Source organism: Acipenser ruthenus, chromosome 5 (genome assembly GCF_902713425.1).
Source record: "Acipenser ruthenus chromosome 5, fAciRut3.2 maternal haplotype, whole genome shotgun sequence".
In the NCBI taxonomy this organism is placed as follows: Eukaryota; Metazoa; Chordata; class Actinopteri; order Acipenseriformes; family Acipenseridae; genus Acipenser; species Acipenser ruthenus.
In genome coordinates, this window is record NC_081193.1 from 35,753,375 (window position 1) to 35,781,338 (window position 27,964).

Below are 27,964 nucleotides of genomic sequence, written 5' to 3' on the forward strand. Positions count from 1 at the left end.
CACATTCCACACGAGTTTAAAGGGATAGGGATTTAATCCCATCCACGCTGCCAAACAATAACAAAATATAATTTAAACACATTTAAACACGGGCAGGCACACCCCGTCACATTCCACCATTAAGCAGAAATACGCAACTGCTTGGGAAGTTGAGGCTTTCAAAGGTGAGTATTGACAACGTCTAGTTGCAGACACCTTAGTCTTTATAAATGTTTTTAAAACTACTGTATTTCAAATGGAAATCTTATCAATATTTGAATTAAAAGTATGTTTTAACTATGATTATGTTGTTCATGATATGGCTGAAATCTTCATTCTTTCAAAAGTTAAGTCAAGTTCTTCCCGATTTTATTGTATTTTTTTCAATTTTCAACTTCCATAATTCAGTTGTGCTGAGCCTTTAATGAATACAGTCCTTAGGCTTTACCACATGTTTCTCTGTGGGCCCAATGAGCAGTGCTGAAGATCCCCGAGGTCTGCATGGTTTGCTAATGGCGGTAATAAGCATTACAATTTTTTTTTTTTATTTAGTAGTCACCAATCATTTTTATTATTTTCTCCCAATTTAGAATATCCAATTATTTTTAGGCTCAGCTCACCGCTACCACCCATGCTCTGACTCTGTCCTCCGAAGCGTGTGCCGTCAGCCGACCGCTTCTTTTCACGCTGCAGACTCACCATGCAGCCACCTCAGAGCTGCAGTGTCGGAGGACAACACAGCTCTGGGCAGCTTACAGGCAAGCCTGCAAGCGCCCGGCCTGACCACATGGGTCGCTGGTGCGCGGTGAGCCGAGGACACCCTGACTGACCTCTCTGCTTCTTTTGGGCTGCTAACGTAAATGGAATTCATGAGTTTCACACAGTTATAATGATTACTTGATTTTTCAAACACTTTAAAATTGACTCTTAAAGGTAGATAACACTTCTTTGAAAGGGACCATATGAAATAATTGTTCTAATATTTTACACTAAATCTTATAATACGAATACATTAGTAGTAAGACATATGGGTAGTTAAGCAATCATCCCTTATTAAATCTATATAATTTTAAATACTTTAATATTTTACACTGATTGATTAAAGATTAACCTACCAAAAAATTGGGCTTGTTCAAAAAAGAAATACATAATTGAAAAATTTAACGTAATGTGAGAAAATTGCTGTTTTTATAATGTTTTGATGTCTAAAAAGTACATTTTGTTTATACCCAGTGTTCACAGTTAATCCACAGCAATGAATAAATGAATAGTGTAAGTAATCACGCAGACAAAATTCAATGAAACGCTTACGCTTTCGCATAATGCAAAATTCAACATGACAAGGGGAGATGAAGGGAGGTTTCAGTTCTGAGTGACTGTTAAGCATTAATAATGTTTCTTCACCACTGCTACAACCGTTAGACAAGGGGCTTTTCCTGCATTTTTTAAATGAAAGCCTGTGAACGTGAGAGTACATCTGTTTTTTTTTTTTTTAGCACTCGCACACAGGACTACTGAGACATAGACTTCAGTTAGTCCTCATCAGTTTTAATTCAGCCTCGGGCCTATAGGCGAGCATTTGTTTCAAATCCTGCCTTTTTCTTACTTAGTTAAGCATGTTTATGTTTAACTTCCAATTGTACTTGAATTGTCATCTTTCAGCCTTTCTGCTGTAGCAATGGTTAAAATTAAGAACATGGGATTTCAGAAGGAAGTGTTCCTGTACCCCAGTAGATAGAGACAGCAATTACAGCCGAATCTTACACCTGTTTATATTAAGCAAAGGTGAAATTTGGTAGATTGACATAACTTGAACCTGCTACTTTGTCAAGTAACAGAGTGTTACTGAGTCAAGCAGAAGAATTAAAAAAATTGGAGTTTCTGTACAATACCAAAAGTCACATTTATTAAAGTTCATCCTCCTGGATACCATTTATTTGCAAGCAAGCTTATCTCTGACCACTTTTAAAACATTTTCTAAATGTATACACTTTCAAATGCAATCAATTCAGTCAAGACAATTATAAATGTAAGTTTGTTAATGTAACTAGATGTCTGAAAGTATCTCCAAACACTGACAACGAGGATGTGATTTTTATTAAGAACATAAACACTGCTATACTTGAACTTCCTTCAGAATGCTTCAGAAACAGTACTGTATTTGGTGTAAATGTCCACAATCTGACACACATCCCAACAGCCATCTTGTTGGCAATATTAAAAACAAAACAAAAAACAACAAGAGCAGTACCTACAGCAGCAGCGGCAACAAGATTATGCATGCCAAACAATAACCCCACTTTAAAATGGTATGCAGTCAGTCAATTTAAGGACGTTTGGGGATGTTTATAGGAATCAGTTTAGAGGTCAAGCTTGAGTAATTTCAGGGAACTGTAATTGTAAGTGACCAGTGCAAATTATTAAATGAATGTTACAACAAAACAAATGCAAGTGCTTTTCTGTAAAGCTGCCATAAATTTATGCCAGTTTTTTCCAAATTTACCTGGGAATGCTCTCTTGATGAAATAAAATAATAATACAAAATAAACATTGAACAATAGCTCTTACTTTGAAAAAACATTTTTTCCCTCAGAAAAGTAATACCGTACAATTTGGCACGTATTGGCAAAAGCACACACTAATAAAAGCCTATTGAGGTACTGTACTACTATTTACAATGTATTGTTACTTTTGTGTAATTTATGTTTTGTTCTGTTTTTTGCTTTATTCATAAGAAATTAATTCAGTTAAATGAATCATACATGCCTCCACAGAAGGTTGTACTGCATCAGGTTCCTATTACAATGTGTTCTGTACTGTATGTTTTGTCACTATTATGTGTTTTAGGCAAATGTACTATACACATGCATCCTTTAGGCCTGGGCCACTCAGAGTGTGCATCTGAACTTTGAATCTCACTGTACTTTCAGCCTTTACACTGTAATGTATTATTTTCAACAGTTCACAGGATTCTGAAACTCAGAAATACATTTAAAAATCACTGAATACGAAGGATACTGGGGTTACCTGTGCTTTAAAGAACAATGTTACAGTAAATAGTGAGACCTAGGACCGAACATTCAGAAACCAACACAATTTAAACCCAATGGGTGTCTCAGTGATGATGACCTGTACTGTACAATGTCATAGTAAAAAGACTAATCGACGAGGCTGCATGAAAACAGATGTGCATCAAAAATAAAAGCAGGAGCACTGAAACACTGCAGTTAAAGACAAACAAACCAAAAAAACGATATGCTTCCATTTGACAAGTATGCCATTAATCCTGCATAAAGTATAGGATTAACAGCCACTAAAAAAAAGCTGATAGGTCTGTGTTTCAGTGATAAAATGAAAAAAAAAAAAAACAAGCTCAAAGTTGCATTCAGCTACTCATTGTCTTTGCCTACACCAGTCCTACACAATGAAAAACAGTTGCAGTGAAAAGCTTTTACCACAGAATTCTGGATGAGAAGTTTGTGCATGTCCAACATTTCCCCTGCACCTATCTGGTCCAGCCCAACCACCCACCCCCACTCCCGCTCCCACAACAATGTAATAATTCAGAAAGTCAGTCTCTACCGTTCCTGTCTCTGGTGGTTGAAAAGCTTTTGACAAAAAAAAGTTTATAAGTGGTTGTTTTTTGAAAGGTAAGCTATGAGAGCCACGGCGACACCAACATAAATCCCAGTTCCGATGGTGACAGAGAGCACAGCCAGGAAAAGAGCCCGTCTGGAGCTGGAACTTGCCTGGTGAAAATCTCCTTTAGCCAATGACTTGTTGGTCTGTAATGAAGAAATAATAAAAAAATATATCAGACACGATTGCATAATTAGTTCACTTCTAAGCAGAACCGAAGGTTGAGTTGCAGTGCGCTCAGAGTGCTGCTTGCACCCATCTCCTCTTTGCCAGCAATCGTCCGCTAATTCTGGTCCATGTTTAGACTTTTTGGATTAGATTCTGAAAGCATTCCACATATATTTATATTTACCAAGTCAAAAAAAAAAAAAAAAACATGTAATGACTGCGTCCTGCCACTGAGTTTGTTTTGGTTTTTTTTCTTAAATTTGCTAAATTTAGTAGGGATGGGATTAAGAACATGTGAGAAATGTGTCCAGACCCAAACTAAACACTGAAATGTCAATAAGGGTCTGGCCACATGAACACAAGAGCAGCTAAAAGACAGTTCCTATGTTCTTCAGCTAGGATGAGAAATTATATTCAACTGTGGCTGATGATCCCTTTACTCCATGAGACCGATAAAGAAACAACATAACAATGAGTGTATATATTTCAGTTGTGTTCCTGGTGCGGGACCTCCATTTTATTCTAGAGCTTTGATTTCAGTGTTTGTTATGCCACGGCCCTACTGAAGAAGCAACAGCCCACTGACAAGAGCTGTAATGTAATCTACCACTGATGTAAACACCACTACCTACATGTCATAATACAACACAATGCATATTTCAAAAGCCAGTACAAACTGGGATATATTGGTAGGAGAACGCAGCGGCTGGGCATTATGGATCCAGCAAGACCCCACAAAAGCTACGTAGCAGGTTCTATTGGGTGCGGTGCAGGCAGGATGTGGAGTAGTTTTGCCGGCGGTGCGATTGCTGTGTAGCGCGGAAGGGGCCACCAGGACGGTCTCGAGCCTCCCTGCAGCAATACAACATTGGTGCCCCAATGGAAAGAGTGGCAGTGGATGTTTATGGACTGCTGCCCACTACTGAGTCTGGCAACAAGGTCATCTTAGTGGCCATGGACTATTTTATGAAGTGGCCAGATGCATATGCACTTCCCAACCAGTGCACACAGACTGTGGCGGAGGTGCTCATCAGCAAGTTCTTCAGTCGGTTTGGAGTTCCTGCTGAGTTACACAGTGATCAGGGTAGAAACTCCAAGTCTGAGGTCTGCCAGAGTGTGTGCAGGAAGATGGGAATCCACAAGACTCGCACCACCCCCCTGCACCCCCAGAGTGATGGCATGGTTGAGCGGTTCAACCTGGAAAATGGGAGAACAGCTCGCCATGTTCATGTCAGATCACCAGCGGGACTGAGACAAACATCTGCCCCTCCTTCTCCTCTCCTACTGGACTGCGGTGCATGAGTCAACTGGCTGCACCCCTGCACTGCTTATGTTCGGTAGGGAATTGCGCACGCCGGTGTACCTGGCTTTCGGGTGGCCAGACCCAGAGGGAGACCCCGTCCCTGCAAGTCCTGAGTTTGCCCACCAGCTGCAAGACTATCTCGACCAGGCACACCAGTTCACCCAAGCCCACATTTGGGAGACTTCTGGGAGTCAGAAGCGCACATATGACCTGTGGTGTAAAGGCCGAGATTTGACTGTGGGGGAAAAGGTCTGGCTATATTAGCCTAAACCCCAGGGAAGACGTTGCAGCAAGCTACAGAGTGCCTGGGAGGGACCAGGCGAGGTGCTACAGCGCATCTCAGATGGCCAAACCAGGGTCTCTGGCGGCAGGTGGTGGTGCATCGTGACCGGCTTGCCCCTTACTGTCCCCGGGATGTTGCACCTGGTGAGGAGAACCCGTGTCCCCCTGATTCCTCATTGCACCTTGGGAGAGATCCGGAGAATACCTCTGCCCCTACCCCACCGGGAAGGCCCCAACAGCAGTCCAGAGCTCCATCATGGCTATGGGACTACGAGGTGCTGTGTGGGGGCCGGGGATTCAAGGGGGGTGGGAGTCTTAGTTATGTGTTATTGGGGGTGGGTGGGTGACTTCTGACACCACTGTCTGTGGGGGGATCTGTTGTGGTGAGGGTGGGGCTCTGTGGTGTATTCTGCGAGTTTGTTGCGGGCGGCTAGTTGTTTTTAGCAGCCTAATAAAATTCCCTTGGTGCTTCAAATGCAACTCCTGGCTTCTTTCTACAAACACACAATAATATACATAGACATACAGGTTTTCTGTGATATTCTTAAATTAAAGCGCTGAAAGCATAGGGAAACATAGGGTACAGATGAGTACAAACATGGTAAACTGGAGAATTACCGTGCAAGTTTACCATGATAAACTTCCATATATAGAAACAAGCTTAGTTTTATTTATGCTTTCCATTTTTGGGGACCCTTTCTTTTAGATCTACGTTTTGGTTTGTTTTTGCTGTGCCCAGGGTCTGCACTACATTTAACACATCACATTGTCAGGTTTGTTTTTTTATTTTCTGTTGTTTTCTTTTTTATAATCCTCCTAAGGTCATGACATTTTTTATGTCATCTGTCACTTACAGTGTCCCAGTGAATTTATTTTGTTAGTTATTTCTTTCCATGTTTCTTTTCCTAATGTTTTTGGCCCTGGAAGTGTTAAATAACATTTCTTGATTTTTTTCCCATTTAACTAACTAATTAACAGGTCAGTTTTGTCTTTGTGGAAATTTGTTTTCCTTTTCTTTTTGTCCGGCGCCATAGTTACATCATCTTGAGCTATGAAAGTTAAAAATGTTATAAAATGTTTTGCTTTCAAATGCATTTCTTAAAATTCTAAACACCGTTTTATCCATTCTGCAAGTTCTTGCATGCGCTAAACAGAGACAGGGACATTGAATTACTTTACCATTTCAGCTACGTGCCATAAAGATGACACTGGCTGCGAAAGAAGGACTGCGTTGTCACAAATAAGCTTACTTGAAAACGATACAAGCAAATTCCTACACTACTTGTTTGATTGAATAAGTAGTACACATCAAGTTTCAATATGAAAGCTGAACATTAATTTCAACAAAGAACAAGTTTTTAATGAAAAAAAAATACTGTAGCCTGCTTCACTAACATTTTATTGTGGGTTGGTGTTGAAGTTAAACGCGTCCATGCCTGCCTGTACCCCTCTGCCCTGCGGGTTATGTGCCTATGTATACAAGCATATTGATTTATTTTATTTTATTGGTACTGCGGTTGCCTTTGATTTATTTTTCGGCACATGCTACTACTTTGTATATGATATAGAATACGTGATTATAAAATCTAACACTAGTACGTACAATACTCTTTCAAATAATTTATGCTGTTTGTAAACTTGTAGTGATATTACTGTAGTTGTTCACGAAAAAGAGCTGTTTAGTACATCGCATGAAATAAATTCTACGAAGGACGGAGGCTACAAATTTGCAGTATTTATGAACAGGTAAGTAATATTAGCACATAGGACCCTTAAGTTTTCTTTTGTTTTAAACTCTATTGGAGCTCTTCTTGCTGGTGGTTATCTGAGTGGTTACCAACATTACAAACATGTTAAACTTTAAACATGTTTAATCTTAACATTTAAACAGTTCGAAATTATACTTTTACTGTATTTTTATTTCATTTTCACCAACCAAGTACTATGTAACACAAACAAAAACATTAATAATAAAAACGACATTGAGATAAAAGAAGATATACAGTCATATGCACTCACCACAGGAGACAGGCGATTTACAGAGACTAGATACTTGATGGCATTTTTTTAATTTTTTTTTTTTTTTATCACATTAGCTTAGTTAGCCAGTGGATATTTCAACTGAGAGGACGTACATATTAATATGACTAGCTGACTTTGGTCTCATGAGAATTTAGGTGATGCTGCAGCCAAATATGTACAGCATGTCATAATAAAAGCTGGACTAAAGGCGGTAGGTCAATTAAAATTCATAAAAACATAAGGAACCTTGCCAGCCATGGAAAAAAAAGAATGTCCTTAAAAAGCGTTTGCATAATTGAACATGCAGTAGAGTTACAACAAGAGGAAAGGGATAATGAAACTGACACAAGTAATGCATTCTATGGAAACATAAAGAGGATGCTAATATTATATTGTGCAACAATGACCTGTTGGGGTTAGTTGCTAGCAAAGGCCTGACAGTTTCCATGCCATTCTGTGTTAGCTAATTTGTTTCATATTGGCCTGTATGTAATAATTTCCATTAGCCACAATGCCGTAACAGGCAAAACACCATCCAAGCCAGTCATAACTCCAGCACAGCTATTGCATTCATGCTTGTGACAGGACAATGGTAGTCAAATGTGGTACCCATGGGCACGAAAAGGCAGTCACAAAAAATGCTACAGGGAGTATACGAACAGTGTAGGATTATGAAAATAAAACAAAATATAATTATTTTTAATATTAACGTTTTTACTACTATCTATCATAAGCCTTTTCTTTGGAAATATGGTACCAGTATCTGTAGTAATATACTATACATATTACATTTACAGTTAAAACAGAACAGATATTTTACAGACTAGGTGATATATTTTAATGATCTAAACAGTGGTAGCTCCTATGTACTAAATGTATTAATGTTAGATTATTAAAATGAATCCTCAGGTCTTTGTTTAAACCATTTCCTTAAAAATGTAACTAATTAAATATCTGACCAGGTCTTAAAAATTATGTATCAGTTATAATTTAATTATACCTATTAAACCTGAAGTCATCTACCCCCTGAGTTCAGAGAATATTTTATAGTTGATTATAATTCTCACTGTTCAGAGAGCCAGCTGTGATAAAACAGCTTCTTCACTGTGCAATATCTAACCTTGATATTGTATATTCGAACACTGTACAAAGGTACACTCTGATTAGGGTTAGACAGGTAGAAACAGACAGAAGTAGATAGATAAATGGATAGCAACATAAAAATAAATGAATCCATTTTATTGAAACATTCCATTCAGGCAAATGTAATTAAATGAACAATCAAATATGTCTTCAGAGAACAGGCAGAGTTTAGTAAATGGCCTCACCTGGAAACCAGTTTCTTCAACATTATTGTTTAAAGTTAATATCGGCAAGAAAAAAAAAAGTTATGGCTGTAATCTCCTTACAAGGCAAAAGAGCATTCCTTCATATCTAAAAACTGCAATTGTTCAATTGAATAAAGGAAAGACGACTGTACAAAATGACCATATAATATATGTTTTCCACTTTAGTAAAGAAAAATGTATTTGCTGTTAAGAACTCAATTTGTAAAACAAAAGCAGATCCTATGTGACTTATGATATACATTTCAAGAACCCTAATTGATCCAGTCTAAAATATAACCTTAAAACACATTTGAAAAATATATTCACAGGCAAAAACATTGGTTTGGTTTATAACAGCATTCACATCCTCTGCAAGGGTCATTATATCTATAGATTATACAATATAGTATTAAGTAAAAGAACAAAACAAAACAAAACACAGGTATACTGTTGATGTTATTGTATTAAAAATAATAATAACAATGTACTATTGCTCTGTCCTACTAAAACTATTGTTGAACACTATGGAGAAATTAAATTCTGCTGTGTGCTGTGGCTGACATCATATAGAAAATCTGGAAGATACTTATGCACCGCAGTTGGAACACTGTCAAAGAAAACGTAATAAAGTGATTTAGGAAAAATAACTGTGAAATGTATTGAAATTGGCACAATTCTCAGACGAGGATGAAATGTTTTCAATATAACTAAAAGGCACATTCAGGAGTTTGAAGCTGGGCCAGTTAGGATATTGCATTACTCAAGATCTCCTTTGGGGGACTTAACCATGACAATGAACCTGATTGACTTTGGTGTATGGATAGAGCCAAGCCATGTGGCTGAAGTGTTTCTACAGGGGAAACATTAAAATACATAGCAGTGATGTAAATAAGACTCCTGTTGCATAGCAGTTTGACCCATTCCTGGTTTTACTTACTATGAGTTTAATAAGACACACCTGAGCTTGCTACCTATACACAGGGGCTAATCAAGCATATATTAAAGCCTGGAATGGGTAAAACTGCTATGCAACAGGGGTTATTTCCATCCGTGCTTAGAAAACACTCAAATGAGATTCTCTCTTTAGTTCTTGTTAATCTTTCAGCTAGAAATCAGGTTATGCCTTCATTTGAGTAGGCTATGCTGAACTGCATTGATTGGGTCCTTTGAACTAAATGATGTTGATACCAAAGTGTAAGTGTAGCTCTCAGGTAACATTGACAGTTTTCACAGTGAAAACTTCTTTCAAGTTTCCAGTGAGTGCGTTTCAGAGATCCAAGCTCTGCTCCTCACTAAGAAATGTTGTAGAGAAAAGTTCAAATACTACAAAGTTAAGAGCATTATTTAACAGTAAGGCCTCATGGTCGTTTGAATTTAGGATGAACATAGTTTTTGCAACCTTATTAAAAACTATACATTCATCATTCCTTAGAGAGTCGTAGCTGGATATGTGTCAAGCATTTACATTATTTATGCAAAAAGCAGTAATTAACTGTAATCAATAGCTGTCAAGACTATGCTCCCTAATCATGCTAATTTGTTACTTTCGTCCATTTCTCTGCTCTGAGTAGGAATGGCAGTGAAGAACACTGTCACTATTAGCAAAACTCGTCCAGCACTCTTACATCTTATGCCTGATGCCAGCGTCCATTCCCCACAGTGCCACTTATAGGGATGTCTGTTACCTGACAGAATCTGTCAGGCACAAAAGCCAGGACCTTGGGGCTCCAGTCTGGTTTCCATTGCAGGAGCATTCATTAGTGTAGACAAATACCCAACTCAAGCTGCACCTTACTAGCAAAATAACTGCAGATGAGGCAATAAACAAAGATATGGAAAAACATGCAGTCACGTAAGAGGCAATTAGATGCCTTATGGTGCCACTTTTAGTCAGGATAGCAAAGCTGTAGAGTATCTGTCAGCTAATACAGAAAGTAAAAGAGTAAAAAATACACATTTCAAATTTGAGAGAATGGTTAAGCTGCAATGTCGTTTAAACACTTTTGCTTTTGAAGTAGCACTCCTAATACACAGAAAAGATTAGCAATCTATGGAAATGATTATAGTTAATCTTGTTAGTACGTAAGATATAATATCACACAATGAGTTACTACAGTAATTATAATAATTTTAGGAAAATAAATTTTACCCCCAACCTGTTATCAAAACCATACAAATCATTCCAAAGGCATCAGACTATTGTATCTGCTGTTCAATTGGGATGGTGAGTATTGTATGATAAAAGTCATAACCAGCTATGCTCTTATATAAAGCGCATAGCCATGGGCTACTGTAATCGTAACAGAAATTTCAAATAATATGCAAGAAACACATCAAACCATATAAAGAGTTAACAGTCACCAAACTTTTAAATATGACTTTCAGCAGGACAGACTCTAACACTGCCTAAAATTTAGAAACATATTCAGTTGTTAACATTAAAACTGCATCTCACCAGGCTTTTCATATGACCTACCCGAAAAGCAGTAACCTTTAAAACATTCTGCAATTTTAAAGGAAAAACATAATGCATATGGACACAATGACCTAGAATGTATTTGTTTAGAATGGAACTAAAAACAGCATACTGGCTGGTCAAATTCCAGCGTCGCCATCGTCTATTCAAAACAGAATAATAATGAAAGCATCTGCAGATGCTCCCTTTTGTCTCAAGAACTTCTACTGACGGAAATATGAATGGTAAAGATTAATTAAGCACAATTGTCCAGCCTGAACTTTATTAATTATTAAATAAAGGCCATTATTTAGTTCATATGTTATGCTTTTTTTTTTTTTTTTTTTACTTGATCTTTATTTTGTTTGATATTCCAAAAAAAGTATATATTGAATATGGTATATTTCAATAATATATGTTGTAGATGCTGATATTGATGTGATAAAACCATCAGAACTTTCTTTGTATCAGTTTGTATTAGATCACATGGAAATGATGTCAAATTAGGATTAGTTCTACGGTTTAATTATTTTCATGTAATTATATTTTATAGAAAATATTGTATAGGCTGCTCAGCTAAATACCAGCTGATTTCACTCAGCATCTGACCTCTTATAGAAGTGATAGCTTGTGTCCTACAGCACCCTATATGAAGTTCTATAAAGTTAAATAAGAATAATTAAACAGTATAGCTAATCTTATGGTGACGTCATTTCCATATGATACAAACTCCTATGAGTTGCCTGATACAAACTATCTGATAGACAATTCCGATGACTGTATCACATCACAGGTGAACTATATATAATATACATTTACCAGTAAACAAATGACATTTACTTTACATTGCATTTAAATCTATCAACCTTCATTTCTTTCAAAAACCAGCCAACAAATCCTATAAAAGATATAAATCACCTTCCTGTTGTCTCTCCTATAGTCAGTTCACCCTGCAAAAAAAAAAGCAAATTGGTTTCTAAATCTGGAATCTATCTATTCATCCATCTAAATTACAGCAACCTCTATCTTGCTTCTAACTCCCACACAAGTCCTGCAACTGTTTACTGTCTGCCTATCCACAGTATCAATCATGCTTTAAATACAAACCATAGAGGTTGATTCCACTGCTCCTTAGAGAAGTATTGATGGAAGATACAACAGTAGACTTCTTGAACCTTAACTGTAAGATAAACTGTGCTGTGGCCTTAGGTAGGTCTAACAACCTAGAAGTGAAAATCTTTATGTCCAAATGCCAGTCTGTTAGTTTCTTCTGCCCCCTACTATTCTAAACACAAATTACATTTCAGGATAACATGCTGAGAGATGTGAAATGTTTATTCCACAAAACCTTAAAACCTATCATGATCATCCCATCAGATCAACATATTACAAGTGAAGGCAACTGAAGTTCACATAACCAAATGTTTTCTCACCTGACCCCAAAGTGTTAGCTTAGCTGGTAACATGTGCAAGTGTACTAAAACACTTTCCAATATAAGCACCATGCATCTAACGATTAACATTTTAACTACATTTTCTCGGGAATCCTGGAGAGAACAACAACAGCAACAACTACAGTGCTGAATCATAAAGGGTGAAAAGATTCATTACACATTGGTATTCCAGATAATGAACTACACATCGAAGTTCTGAAAAGAACAAAGTTAAAGAGTCCCCAATCCTCAGTAAGAATGACTTTCAAGGAAGACTGACGTTGCAAGTACAAACTGTAATGTGTGTGCCCTAGGTTAAATGCACTAGCCTTGCTCCTCTTCCTGGCTTCGTATTTGGTTACTGGCACTATACCCACATGCTCATTAAAAAAATATCATTGTCTATTACAAATATTGTAGGTACATGCAAAAATCGGAAACACAAGATCTTTCAGAACACAAGGATTTAGCATAGATGATGCTTCAGGGTAATGACAGTTAATTTAAGTACATATATTTTATGTTGCCATGGAAACAGAACTCTATATTAAAAAGAAAATATCCTTGAAATCTTCATGAAAATATGTAGGTAGATGTAAGAAACATATTCCTATAATATTGTAACATTGAGTGAGGTAAGGAGCCAGACGACTGCAGCAAAATCTCGTTCACTAAACAGCAGACTTTATTCAGCAAGGGTCAGCACACAACAACACAGCACACAGCAGCGTGCAAGCTGCCCCTTATACACAATATTGCTGATAAAACTATAGCCGTGTGGTCCAAGTCAGCGAGTCTGCCCAACAACTTGTCCCTCAGTTTTGCTCGCAGATATATAAATTATTATCACACATTATCTGCACCACTCATGCATTACTGCCCCAAACCAACTCCAAATAGCCACACAGTATATTATTGTGTGATAATATATTCTACTGCATTATTCTGTTTATATTCAGATTTCATGTGATGGAGATCATAAACCTTCTGAAAATATAAGAAAATGTCAAGCTACACTCACTGTACTTCAGATAGCCTTCGTGCTACTAAAACCATCAAAACAATTCTTATATGATGCTGGTTGTTTTATAAAAAATATTTTGGACTTCAAAAATGAAGCGTTAAAGCCTTACATTTGGGGCCATATATGACAGCTCCCTGGAAAAGTGAATTAATTGAAGTATGCCTACTTATACCACCCTGGAACTAGGCCAATAGAAAAAGTGAAAATATACTGGCATGCAGTGGCGCTGATTTTTTTTCCCTCTAGAAATATCTCTCAGTAATTGTGGACCAGACTGCTGGAACATCTGAATTATTAACAGTGTGGACTGGTTCAATGGCATGCTATCTAAATTGCACATCCAAACTAATTTTAATGGGAGTGAATTTGAAACCATCTTTTTTGCCTGACAGTGAGTGATAAGATAAAAATGCAATGTCGGAACATTATTTATTTATTATTATTTGTTTATTTCTGCCCGCGGCTGAGCCTCATTGTTTGCATATAACTGTATTTTAGGTACATAAAATAGATCGATTACAAATCTACAGAACCTCATACTAGCAGAGTATCCCAAAAAACTGTTTACCATGATTTTTTTGAATTTTGAGCAGCATTACTGATCATCTTACAGCAGGGCAGTACATTTTACAACCCTGAGTTTATTCATAATACTGTATGATACACAGTCATTTATTAGGTTATGGATGGTTACAGAAAAGCACTACCTTTCACACATTAGTTGCATGTGTTGTGAGGTTGTGACCAGCCGATCTCAGTAGTTGTATATGGACTCGAGCATTCGCCCATTGAGTCCCTCATCTTTTCCCCTGCTGTGCTATAGGTTACTTTGGGAATGTCATTAGGGGAAGTACATCACGATGGAAGACTTGAGGCAGTGAAGGGGAGGCTGAGATTGTTACAGTAGTGGCTTGTGCCCTAGACAGGTCTTAAATCATTACAGCAACTGTTGCCCACACCCCCAGTGAACTCCATCAGAATCATAATGCAATAGTCAATTTTGCTCCTAAGCAAGCTCAACCTCAGTAGCTGTTGCTTGGGGTAACAGAAGAAACACTTCATAATCCACATAGAGGATATTTTCATCTTTTTTGTTATATAGTAATCTAATTTACAGTAGTACCAAAAAACAAACAAACAAACAAAAACCTCTCAATGTCTTTTGTGTTGAATATACTACTATAATTGTATCATATAATTTAACCAACTACTGGTGTTTTCAAGGTTGAAGAGAATATTGTGTTTTGCTTGCTAAAAGCGATGCTGTCACAAAAACTTGACTGGATAGGAAGAGGCTAAACACCCCTGAAAGCTAAATCTTGACCCTGCACAATTCTAAACACACTATGATAGCTACAATATCCCTGTCATGTAGCCATTGGCAAAACAAATACAGTAGACTCTTGCTTTGTAGTCTGAATTGACCTATAATTCCAGTCATGCTATTATAATGACATGTGTTTTGCTAGCAGCTGTAAAAAAGCTCACAACAAAATTCTAAGTAACACCTGTCTCTATTTTTTCCTCCAGCTTTTTGCTGTAATATAAGTATTAAGACAATACATTTTTAGTATGGTACAGTTTACAATCAGTACTAAAATTAACAAATTACTAAATCTGAAAAGGGTTTAGTCCCAACTGTTACTGTCAAAAGGATTGACGTGTAATGGCCTTTAGGAGAAATCCTGTCACTGTTGTGTACTAAACATGTATTTAACATATAAAAGCTATTCTGATTGTATACTCTTGCCTGGAATACAGTTCTGGAGGTGCTGCTTTTGTCATCCACTGTTATATACAGTACTCTGATTGAAGACCAGCTTTGACAAACTCTTTGTTGCTGCAGTTCCTAAGGGTGGAATGGTAAACAGGGTTGTAATGGAGCCTAAACTAAGTACACTTTGTGATTAGACTCTCAACCTCTTTTTTCTTCAGCTACCTCAATGTAATTTGTATTGGAACAACAGTTTATGAAGCAACCAAATCTGTGTAATTGGATTTGTAATTTAAAGGGATGCTCTCGATAGGACTTAATTAAAAATAAAAATAGGAAAATTATTAATACACCTTATTATTCTAATAGCCTTAATTGTGTTGCACGTGTGTGATGCATTAATGTATTTAAATGTCATGCAGTAAACTGAACAGCACCCTTAAACAGTCCCCAGGGCCCCGGTAGACTGGAGACTAGTAATCCTGGCTAATTGATGGATAAGGGCATTGATGTCTTTGTGGTGTCCATTTCCATCTTAATAGTAAATGTGCATTACAGGCAGCTGTGTATCTGCAAGGTGACATTGGCATGTTTAATAAGCATACATTATCTCAATCAAATTGAAACCCTGAGTGAAAGTGATCTCAACTAACAACCCTATACTGTACATTCTGTTTGAGACTTCAGAAGTCCAACTTTTCATGGCACCATAAAAGGCCTTCATTATTTTTTTGTTGCTGATGCTCTCAGACAAGAGAAGAGATCCACAGAATAAAGACTTAGCTTCAATACATGCTATAATAGGGACAGCTGGACCTGTTTCACTATAAAGTGACCAAATGAATACAAAATGCAATTACTTGAAACATCCAGTAGGTCTCCCTCTTCTGTATGTGAAAACACTGCAGAAAGTACACATACTGAATGTAGCTCTTAAGAGATCAAAAGGAAAAGGAAACTTTAAAAAAAATGTATAACAATTCTCCTTTTTTCCACAGCTTTGTACTCTATAACTATATTAGAACTGTTGTGACATTTGTTAGTAATTGTAGCAGGGTAAAGTGTTCTCTGTCGTTTATTGGTGGAGTTTGGCCTCCCAACAGGTGGTGACACTGTGTTCATTAACTCCTATTCCTTACCAAGATGGGGCGGGCCTTAAGTCTAGTGTCTGGTTGCGGCAGCCATCTTCGTAGAGGAAACCCACACATGTGCTACAGATGCCATTTCCTTGAGTCATTGTTATATTAGCTGCACCTGTTCCCTGTTCCTTTGTGAGCGTGCATCGCACACTGCACGATAAAATCACAGCAAGGGATTTATTACATGTACTATTTTCTTTAAATTCATTGGTTCTCATTTAATTTTCAACAATAATTGGCCAAATTAGTACGCATAGTATTAGAATTACAACACATACTAAATAACACGTTTTTTGACTCAGATGGGCAGTGTATGATGCCCGCTCACGAAGATTTTTTTGCGACACGACCTCCTCCATCCATTGAGATGTGACGGTCACATCGGGCAGCGTGTTCCAGGCTTAATTCTTTATGTTTTTAAAGCCTGTTTCATGTCTGAAATAAAAAAAAAAATGATTTGCTGAATGCTGCCGATTTAGGGTGATTTACGATCATCTCATGAAAAGTGGGATTGTCACAGTTTTTCAGCATAGATTTTTTGTCCTGGTCGGAAACATTAAAATTGTAAAATGTTCCCGGTTTTGCTATTGTACATTTTTTTTAGCACTGCAGCAGTGTGATTGTGTTAATGCCATTCAAAAATAAATAAACAGATTCTTCCCCGGCCCAACTCTTCTTTAAGAACTGGCCAGTTGCCAGGCTATTAAAAACATTATTTTATAAAGGGATACAAATCCCACCCGGAAGAGATCGGACTGCATTATTCCAACTTCGGTTTCTATTTTTATTACTGCATCTGAATTTATTGATCATAGAGTTGTCAATTGCGGAGATTTAGCAGTCACACTGAAATCCCACGACCCCCGCCTGCTTAAAAACCTGTCCCTTGGTGAGTTTGTTCTTGCATTTTCCATCTATCGAGACAGCCTGTGTGCTACATATCCCCATCACCGCCAAGAGATGGATCAATATATGTTTTACGTTGTAGAACAAATACCACAAAACTTTCTACAAATGCCACAAAACTTTCTCTGCAAAAGCAACAGCTATCTTGGCAAACGATAATCATATCGTTGATTGGTCAGCCCGTGATACAGATTTATTTAATTGAGTTTTCAGTGGGTTCAGGGCGAACGCATGCAGGGTATTCACATCCACCGTGCACTCATCTGACCTATGCCCAAAAGTGGCAATGGCAACTCTATTCACATCAACAGCCAGCCCCCCCCACCCCCCCCCCACCCCACCCCCCAGATTCAGCAACCGCATCTCACCTTCAATTCCTGCCCTCTTCCCCCATACCGATCTGATAAAGATAAATACGGTCTAAAGATAAATACGGCCATCCTATCAAATTTTCTGGAGTATGCAATAACTTCAACAATTCAGTATGTTCTACAACATACTGCAGGTTCTTATATATTTGCGAGGATGCACATTCAAAAACCATCTGCCCATTGGTTCCAAAGTAGGAACCGGGTACCTGTTTTCAAAGGAACTGGTTCACACATCTCTACAGTTCCCTAGGGATAGGTGCAGGACTGATTCATGGGTGGAGTCTGGAGTATATAGGGGAGGTGTGCATGTTAGAGTTAGTCATGCTGGGGGATACTAGGAGAAAGGAGCAGAGCCACACTCTACACACAGTGAGATGTGAAAATGATTTGCTGCGTGGCCTTGTGTTTTGAACAGTGTTTACAGGATTGTTAAAAACATGATCCTGCTTCGAACTTGTTACACGGAACTACCTGAGTGAACTCGTGGATCACCTGGCAGACAGCTCCTTTCCTTGGTTCCCTTGCAAGTGCCATCGCTGGAACTTGTACTGACTCAATGACTGACTTTAAAACCAGTACCCTGTTTTACCTACGTGTTTTGTTTGCCCTGTTTATTTTGCCCCACCCATATAGATATCCCCGGAGGTCGTAATGTTCTTTGGTTCTAACAGCAAAATATATGCCATTATTAAAAAATAATAATAATGTTAAGGAGGCTAGTTGGATTATGGCATGAAAGGGTGCCAGTTTCATATAACTGATCAATTTCACTATGAGTTAGTGCCTCTGCTTTACGTGGCCCATTGCATTTCCCTACTTTTTTGAGAACCTTTTAGTTTTGCAGTTAGTGTTTCACAAGTTTGGGGGAAGTCCAGGCTGTTTCCATAAGAAATGTTATGCAAATACCTGTGTCTCTTCAGTTAGTGATCAATTCTGCCTATTATTACCCTCAAAGCATGGGGTTCATACTCCTCCCCATTATGTCGTAATGCTGCGCATATAAATTGTGCAAGAATCGGATCCAGCTCGTCGTGAGGGATCGTTTCTACCGGTCGCAGTTCACTGATCTCTACCAGGTATGATGAGGATGGCGAGAGCGGAGATGATTTTACTTATAGTGTTGGTATTTTGCTGCTGTGCCTTTCAGCCTCTGACACAACAGTAAATTGAGAGGACTTTTTTTTCTATTTGAAAATTGGCTACTTGAACTTTCAAAGCACTTTGAAACTGTCAGATAATTTTTAAAAGTTAAAAAAAAAAAAAAAATCATTCCATGTACGTCAGAAATATCAGCTAGATCTATTGTCATAGTAGGGATTACAGGATAGTACTGTTGTCAGTAGCAGCCTGTAATCATAGAATTAAGAATAGGGTTTTATAGGGAAATATCAGTATTATACACTGGTATTATAACTAATTTACACTGATATTCCCAGTAACATTCTGTGGTGTTGAGTATTTACTGTGATCTCTTGTTAAGGCAGTCCTTTCTATCTCAGGACATATTATATGGTTTGCTCAAAATTACATTTTGTTCTTTTTTATGCTTATTATATATAGTTTTGTATTTTTATTTGAGTGCTGGTCATCCGTTGGTGTGCAGTTGTGACTCAGACTGTACTTTAGGGTCGACAGGGTTAGACAGGTTCAAAATGAGGGCACAGTTAACAAACTTCAATAGCATTTAGTAAAAAAAAAAAAAAAAAAAACAAAGAAAAAAAAGTAGGCTTGATGGACATTGCAGTTTGATGATTCTTAATGAATTTAAAAACAGGTTTGACAGTGGGTTCCCGACTAGTTAGAATAACTGTATTGCAGCTAGCAACAGATTAAATCAAGGATGGCTGTGTTATGTGGCATGCAGTAATAGCAAATAGAAAACATTTTAAAAATGACCTCATACATTTTTTTCATTTCATGATAGCATTAATATTCTTACCTGCAGATCTTATGATGAGTCATATATGGCTCACTGAGCTCCAAGATACAATTCTTTATGGCGGAAGTATCCCATTTAAGGTTGTTAATGGTTCAAAAAGAATACAATGACTAATGTATGTCTTTGGTAATGTACAGTCAAGATTCTTCCAAACCAACACATTTAGCAAAAAGATATGGACGCAGTAACTCGGAATTGTCTGGATTTTTATCCCTCTAATTTAAATAGTACTATTTTTTTCATTTTTTTCATTTGTTTTTGTAAACTAAATCTATTTGAGTTTTTAATCTGAAATGTATTTTTTAAAAAAAATCAGTATGTGTTTGTGATTTTCTGGCCCATAGGATGTCTCTTTTGGACAAGCTCTGCTGAAGATAATTGTCTGTTGATAAGTGTCAGGGTCACTTATCTGTTCCTGTAGTCAATTATCTACAGGCAATGACAGTATTGCCTAAACGCATCATGAACAGAGACAGACAGACATGTTTTTATTTTGGCAGAGTACATACCTGTATGCCTTCTATAGGTCACAGATTTTTCTTATATCTCTAATATCTTTCAGAAGTAACTGATCTTTGTTCCTGTCTGCAATGGGCAATGGTTAATGAGCCAGTGACTGAAGAGCTGCAGTTTCTACCCTCCAGTCAATGCTCCACACAAGATATATAAGAGAGAAGGGAAACTTGACTGACAGATACAGTACCCCACTGCTCATACCATCTGTGCTGCATCTCTAGGAAACTCTGAAAATCCCATATATGTAATCCCTATCCAAATATTGATGTTCATCAGCCATTTATCAGGAGACCAAAAATACCTATGTAAGCTGCTGTAATAAAAGTGTTTGTTTATCCTTTATGTTTCAAGCTTTACAGACATATTTAGTTGAAGATACTAAAATGTTTCATTTCACCTGGATAATGACCACTGTGATTTGTTTTAAAACACAAGCTTGTTACTACCATGAGAGAGGTACTGCGGCTGCATGGTCCCTATAAAGTGTAATGCATTATCTGCTCAATACAGGTGGAGTTCCTTCTTTAAGTCTTATTATGTTCGACCCCAGTTACAGCCAAAAATAAGAAAGGCAGAGTTACCACTTACGTTTACAATTATTGGTACTGTACCTACAGTAAACACTCATTTTCCCATTCTTGTACTGTTTGGATCGTTTGATACAGAAAACACATCTGGAAAAGTAACAAGGGACAAGACACAATACCAGATCAGTCAGATCTATTCTTCTGAATAGGAGATGTGTAACTGTATTGTGGCAACAGTTTGCTGATTATTTAAATTATAAACACTGGAGTATTCCCAATCTATTAACTGTGATAACGCCAAAAGTTATAGAAAAGGAGTTGGACAGTGGAAACAGAACTTTCCAATGTCCAACAGTAATTGTGGCTATTCAATAATTCACCACACGTCCACACACAGATCAATCCCCTCCTGGCTTGCTTAACTGCTCTTGAATTTGCAGAATGTTACCAGAAGAAAGAACCTGAATGTAAAAAAAAATAATAATTCTCAACAAATTTAGCTAAAGAACTGTTACATATACTATGCATATATCCTCCAAGATGAGAAGCTGCACGAGGACCAGAAATAATAGTTTATTATGTAATAGATTATGTCCAAATTGCTAATGTGGTAACAGTTAAATTGCACTACTGTTTTAGCATGTTTATGATAAAATGTTGAGATTGAAATACAGTCACAGCCCAAGAGGAAAAAAAAATGTACACATTCTACAGATTCCAGATGAATCCATCTTACCTCATGTGACAAATAAAAGGCAGCAATACCCAGTGGCCAGAAACAGCAAAGCATAGAGAAGACACTAAGACCCAAGTGATCTCTGGGGGGCATCAGAAGGAAATTGTCTTCACTTTCTGTGTCACTGGAATAATCACTCTGCAAAACAGATGGAACACATGAGTGCTTATAAATGAAGGGTAGAAACTTTTCTCAGGTACCCGTACAATATTATAAAGAATGCTAAACCTGAGAGCTCAGTATTTTGATTACCATTTGTCTATCTGTTCAAGTAGTGTTCTATTTTACAATACAATGAAGGTAAATAGACCATCATGTTGCGTTCTAAATGTAATGGACTTGTAAAGTGTGATGGTTCCTGGTGTATGTGGGCATTGTTTGGTGGCACAGTATAACCACTGACTGAGGGAAAGGGGCTCTTTAGATGGCCTGTGTTCTCATACCTTCCCCAGAATGGGGGAAATTCATTACATGCTTGTTTGCATCTAAGAAGTTAGAAGTTAGTTAGGCCAAGTGACAGACCAAATTAAAAAGCACTGACAGCAAATGACATAGGCCAAATTAAAAAAGGAGTCAATCAAATCTGTCAAGTGTACAGTTTGATTGGTTCACTTGTTTGCTACTTTTGACACCCCAAATATTCTGCAAATCAGAAAACGAACCTTCACAAATACGCGTAGTGGGAAAAATACCTAATAACACTAGAAAGATAAACGCACTAGAAGAATGTGCTACAGATAGAATTTTTCTTATTTTAAATGATCATGTTTTTTAGATTGTAGCTATACCATCTGGGGAATACCTTGAATTTGTTGATGGGCTTCTACTTGAATCTGTTAGACAGATATCACACTTGATACCAGCTATGTGTATGATAAGTTTCAGTGTAATAGAAAATGATAGGCAATTTCAGTGTTTAAGCAAAATAAACAAGCGAAGGACACTGCCTGCATCCGAGATGAGATTGACAGTCTAACTGCAGCTGTATCTTTCCTTCAAGATTGTTTGGCATGTATATCGTAAAGTACTGTGCTACAGTGTTATAGCAGCCTTTTAGTATAGCATGGCACCGGCGATTAGGTGGACACGAATTTGTTCACTAATGCGATTCTAGCACTTACATTCTCGTTTATCAGGTTGAACACAAGCAGCTCAGCCTCTTAAAGGACATAGAAATAATAAAAAAATGCAGTAAATCTTATATGCATTATCATAAATGTGTAGGCCTCACATTTTCCTGTGTAAAAGGGGTCTGTTGGGGTCTATCTAATTACCATTCTTTAAATCTACTGCATTAATCCAGCTGGGGTTTTCCCCAGGAGTGATTTATTGAGGCAGTTGGTACTGTAACTGTACTACATACTATATAGTAAAAAATAAAAAATAAACATTGACATGAGGTTTACAGTGAAAATTTTGATTTATAAATTTTAGGGCAGCGGTATTATAATGCACCTTTTTTCATATGATTAAAATTGACCCAATTAAATTATTATTATTTGTTTGCTTAGCAGACACCTTTATCCAAGGCGACTTACAGAGCCTAGGGTGTGTGAACTATGCATCAGCTGCAGAGTCACTTACAACTACGTCTCACCCGAAAGATGGAGCACAAGGAGGTTAAGTGACTTGCTCAGGGTCACACAATGAGTCAATGGTTGAGGTGGGATTTAAACTGGGGACCTCCTGGTTACAAGCCCATTTCTTTAACCACTGGACCACACAGCCTCCTATGTTAAATGTGTATTAAATTACCAATAAAGATTTACAATCTGATTTCAATAAAGTATCAGTTTGGCAGACAAAAATCGACTTCGAATAACTGTGTTGCAAATTCAAGGAACTAAATATATCTATATGAGGCCAAGGAATATAAAATATGACAGGGGTTGAGTTGGTGTCATGTTTCCTACTCTTAGGACACCAAAGAAGGTTGATAATGAGGCTATCTAAGTATAGTAGTTGTAGTCTAATTTTTATCAAATAGACAAATGATGCACTCCTTTCGAAACACTGGAGTGATGAAATTTGAGCAGAACTATTTAAATGTAAAACTGTATATGGGGTGCATGCATGTTAGGCCTAGAGTGAATCAGAGACAATGTAAAGTCAGTAATTAAGAATTAAATTAAAACTGGGTCAAATTCACTGGACCATGATATTTAGAAACATATACAATATCTGTCAGTTTTCTAAGAGGAATACAACTGTTACCATGATATAAAACTTACCCTAGGATTAAAAAACATGGCACTGGCTGCAAAGCTTGCCAGTCATTGGGGGGTGCGAGTGGTTGGTATATGGCAAGAAATAAGACACTGGTGGCGAGATTTTCATTCTCAAGGTGTAATGACCTAGGTAGTGCACTACACGAAAGTAAGATATGCAAACTGGGATATATCATTTGTGGAAAATGCAATACACTCTTTGTTAGCTCTTGGAAGTCTTCTTTCACAACTGTACATGGAAGAACCCACATAGTGAATGTGTGACAGGTAAGATTTATGGAATTATTAGCTATAGCCCCTTTCCTGGTACTGCAGCCCATATGATTACAGCAGTGTGTATTCCACCCACTTGCTCCCCAGAATAGCCAACAAAATAGTGTACGCCAGTGTTCTATAACGCTGCAAAACTAAGAAACACGCACCTCCATTTCTTGAAACTCATCCTCTTCTTCAACATCATACGAGAGCGTTTGAATTTTGGCATCTTGGGTTGAGAGGTGCATGAACTTCCCATCAGGGTAACCTAGGCCTTCTTTGGTGGGTGACATGTCTTCAATGAAGGTTGTTTCACAGCAGTCTGTGCTCACGCTCTCACTCCAAGATTTTAGCACGTTCTCAGAATACAGGATGATATTGGGGCGATAATGGGAATCCATAGTCTGCTGAAGCGAAGTTGGGTTAAGTAGCTGCTGGGATGGGTGATATTTATTGTTCTCCACAGAGTTTTGTGGTGGCAAGTTTACTACCACATGTCCTTGGTATTGTGGTGCAGAGTACACAGAGACTAAGCCATCCTTGGTTTCCACCATCAAGTTTCTAGTGTTGATGAGGCCATTTTTTCCCCCAGCTTCAGTGCCATTTTTCTGAATGGCAGCATCATTCTGTTCAATGCATTCCTCCATGTTCGTTGTCCTTGGTTACTTTTCATAGAACTCTTCTGAAACACATTTGCAGTGTGGCTTGTATTGTGCTGCTGCAAGGGGAAATGTGACATTTATTATCAAGAAAAACTAGACAATATGATTATTAATTATTAATAAATATACACATATTAATATATAATGACAACCTGTGTTCATTCATTTCGTGGTCTGACATCACTACAAAGACATCTTACCACACAACCACATATCATATGTTCCTCAGCTATTGTATCTATTCACATAAAAATAAAAAAAATACAGTACATTAGTGCATTTTGTCTTTTTTTTGTTCTGGTGACAGACTGCATTTTAATAAATGCATCACACATTCTAGGAGCAAAATCTACAGTGCATTTCTCCCTCAAAGCAGCTAGCAGTAGATTTTTATTTGTGGTGGTAGTTAAAGAGTTAATTCACTACCTCACTATGGCTGCATTATGCATGGGACTCACTAAATTGAGGGTGACTCAGTCGTTCCAGTCCCTGTAGCCTTGAAAACATGAAGCGCTGCTTGTTTTTTTTTTTTAAGGATTTCCATCTATTGTTTCTGCAGACATGGAGCTAATCTAAATAAGTACCTGTAAATATCATTGTTTCTATCTAGCATACAATTGCATTATCTATAAGCTTAGTAAGAAGTCCAGAATCCAAAAAGGCCTTTTTCTACAAGGCTTAGCAGTTATCACAGATGAGAAATGGCCTTTACAGTGGATGCAAAGCATGCTTTTACTCAAATGGTAGCCCTGTCAATTTCCCCCTACAGATACTCCTTAAGTGCTAACAAACTTAAAAGCCATTGGACCAGACCCAATCAACTAATGCTCAACTACAAACCTGCATTAATATTTAAGGGTACTGTAAGTGTGTATTAATTAATCTAAGCATGCTAATTCTGTACTTTTGTACTGACAGACTTAAGGAACCATACAGTTGTACATATATAGAAGTGTGTGTAAATATATGTTGCTGTAACCCATTTCTATTTGGTTTATTCATATGTTTTTTTTTTATTAAGTGGCCACAATTAGAGGTCTGGTCCACTTCAGTTTAGTACTTTTTTCTGAAGATCAGGGAAATGGAAGGCTCTGACACAAGTACACATTCATTATAACAGATGGCTTGGAGTCCATTGAAGAGAGCAATAAATAAGCAATGGGGTTTCTCTGATGTTATAAACCAAAATCCGAAGATTGCATAGTTTAAAATGAGTTTCTCATTAATCAACCCAAGTCATGTGTTATTATTTATAAATTTTGAAATATATTTTTATGAGAACAGGACAATATTACTCTGTGACGTTTTAAAATCCTATGACAGTTATTAATAGGGGTATTTTCATGTGGCAGGTGAGAGAGAGGAATGTAAGAGATGGACATTCTAAAATGTACCTTTACTGTATTTCATAAAATAGAAATGTTATATATGCACTGTGTATCTACAGTATCTGCAAAATACATTTTTAATAAAAGCACTGCAACCAAAGCACTTGTTCTCAAAACATGTAAGCACGTAACTTGCTACTATAGAAACAAACCCATGTGCATATAAGGCAAAGCTGTACAGCAAGATGTTGAGTCACTAGACTGGAAAGAGATGGGTAGAAATTAGTTTGAGAGATGATTAAAAGAGCATGAATATTTGTTATGAAAATGTGCCAATGCTATAAGGCAAGCACAACACCTGAAACTGGAAATCATTTTAAAAATGAAAAAATGCATTTACATTCCAGAGCCAGTTATTTTCTGAAAATGTTAACAATATATAAATTGGGGAAAAGAGCACACCAGATTATATAAAACTACATTTAAGTAATGCAAACAAAATGGCAAGCCAACGATGTCTTCAGGTGACTATTGTATGTAATAAATTAGTACAGTAAACATTAAACATAGTAATATAATGTTTATTATGATTTTGGGACACTTCAGCTTTAAGACAAAACAATAAAAATAACATAATAATGCCAGACTGGCTTACTAAAGCCAGTAAAGAACGCATATTTTAAAGCAACGAGTAGGTTTAAATAATGTGTTTCAACGTCTATTTCAACAAGACAACAATACACGTGTCAGCTATTTTGATTATTGCACAAGAAACCATATTACATAGACGCTAAATCTATTAGTATTCCATTGAATATTCTGATAGCTAGTGAGTATACTGATGTTCATGTCTCCTGGATTTGAAAATGCTGTGCAGTATTTCACAAGAACTTAAAGCTGGACGGCGGCAGGAGCTGTCCACAGCACTTTTCACATGGCATTTCACCAATATAGCTGAATACAAAGCACAGTGATGATATTGTTGTTTCGCTGTTGTGAATATGATGTCTGTTTACTTATGTGTTGCATATGACACAAATAACTGACAGCATGTTAAAATCGTGTGTGAAGGGATATAAAAATGATGTCATGATAACGCTTTTGAATACGGCACAAAGAACAATATTATTCTCTACAACGTACAGACACAGACGGAACTCCTGGTTAATTCATTTTTTTTTCTCGTGAGTACTCAACTTTTCTACAGCTTACATGCAATACTATTTCTAATACACACTAAAAGATGTGTAGTGTGATACATTCAAATTCGTGCATAGCAATCACTTAATTAGCACAAAAAATAACAAATAGAATACGGGAGTTAATACAAAAAATCGAATATATTCAATAACAGTGGAACGTTAAAGATGCTCAGTTAAACAACGGTCTATGGTTGGAATACAATAGAATACTAGTCATATTGGTGCATTCAGTCAAGCAGTTGCTGTACAAGTTCGTGACCAGACTACCAACACGCATACACTTACCTTCCAAGGTGAAACAGATTTATGAATCGAGTATTCCTGCGATCAAAAAAATATCAACAAAATCTTCCCGAACGTTCGAACCAGTGTTCCTTTTTATTAACTACACGGACCCTGCAAGCCCACAGTTAATAATGCAAACCTCGCGGGTCGTTTCCAGGAGTTGCAAAACCAAGTCCCCAGCTGTCCGCCAGATTTCCTCCAGTTGTGATTTCTGCTCACGTCCTGAATTTAAAAAAAAAATGCAAGCTAGTACGACTGCTTAGTGAGGAGTTGTTCTGCAAGGGGGAGGAGATGCGTGTTCCAAATTCGTGTGATCAAAGAAGATCTACGGTATCCCTTTATGAGAGACAGAAATAGGGCACAAGGGTTTGAAAGTGAAGCTCGAATATAAGGATAGTGAGTGTTCTCTTGACAGTGATTTAGATTTAGACAATATCTCAGGACCGCTACATTTCCACGTGGTCCTAAAGGGTGTCCAGTTTAGAGTTGTTTACTGTAGTTAGACCTGTAACAAAAACACACT

At 37.3% G+C, this 27,964-nt stretch overlaps 1 protein-coding gene across 1 annotated transcript; it reads right to left on the reverse strand.

The window, feature by feature from the left end:
- Nucleotides 1-27,828, reverse strand: LOC117402244 (synapse differentiation-inducing gene protein 1). The gene is made up of 4 exons (XM_034003206.3): nucleotides 27,442-27,828; nucleotides 24,132-24,682; nucleotides 21,482-21,619; nucleotides 1-3,764 (listed from the first exon to the last, which is right to left on the reverse strand). Exons 2-4 carry the CDS (start codon nucleotides 24,609-24,611, stop codon nucleotides 3,606-3,608), a joined length of 777 nt encoding a protein of 258 aa, XP_033859097.1. The 5' UTR covers nucleotides 24,612-24,682; nucleotides 27,442-27,828; the 3' UTR covers nucleotides 1-3,605.
- Between the last annotated feature and the right edge of the window lie 136 nt (nucleotides 27,829-27,964).

What these genes read in the sequence shown, in the direction of transcription:
- LOC117402244 (XM_034003206.3), bottom strand. Translation starts at nt 24,611, where the DNA reads ATGGAGGAATGCATTGAACAGAATGATGCTGCCATTCAGAAAAATGGC. An exon ending in ATGAGTTTCAAGAAATGGAG is followed by an intron (nt 21,620 to 24,131) that starts GTGCGTGTTTCT and finishes TCTGTTTTGCAG; the next exon opens with AGTGATTATTCCAGTGACAC. An exon ending in CCTTTTATTTGTCACATGAG is followed by an intron (nt 3,765 to 21,481) that starts GTAAGATGGATT and finishes TCTTCATTACAG; the next exon opens with ACCAACAAGTCATTGGCTAA.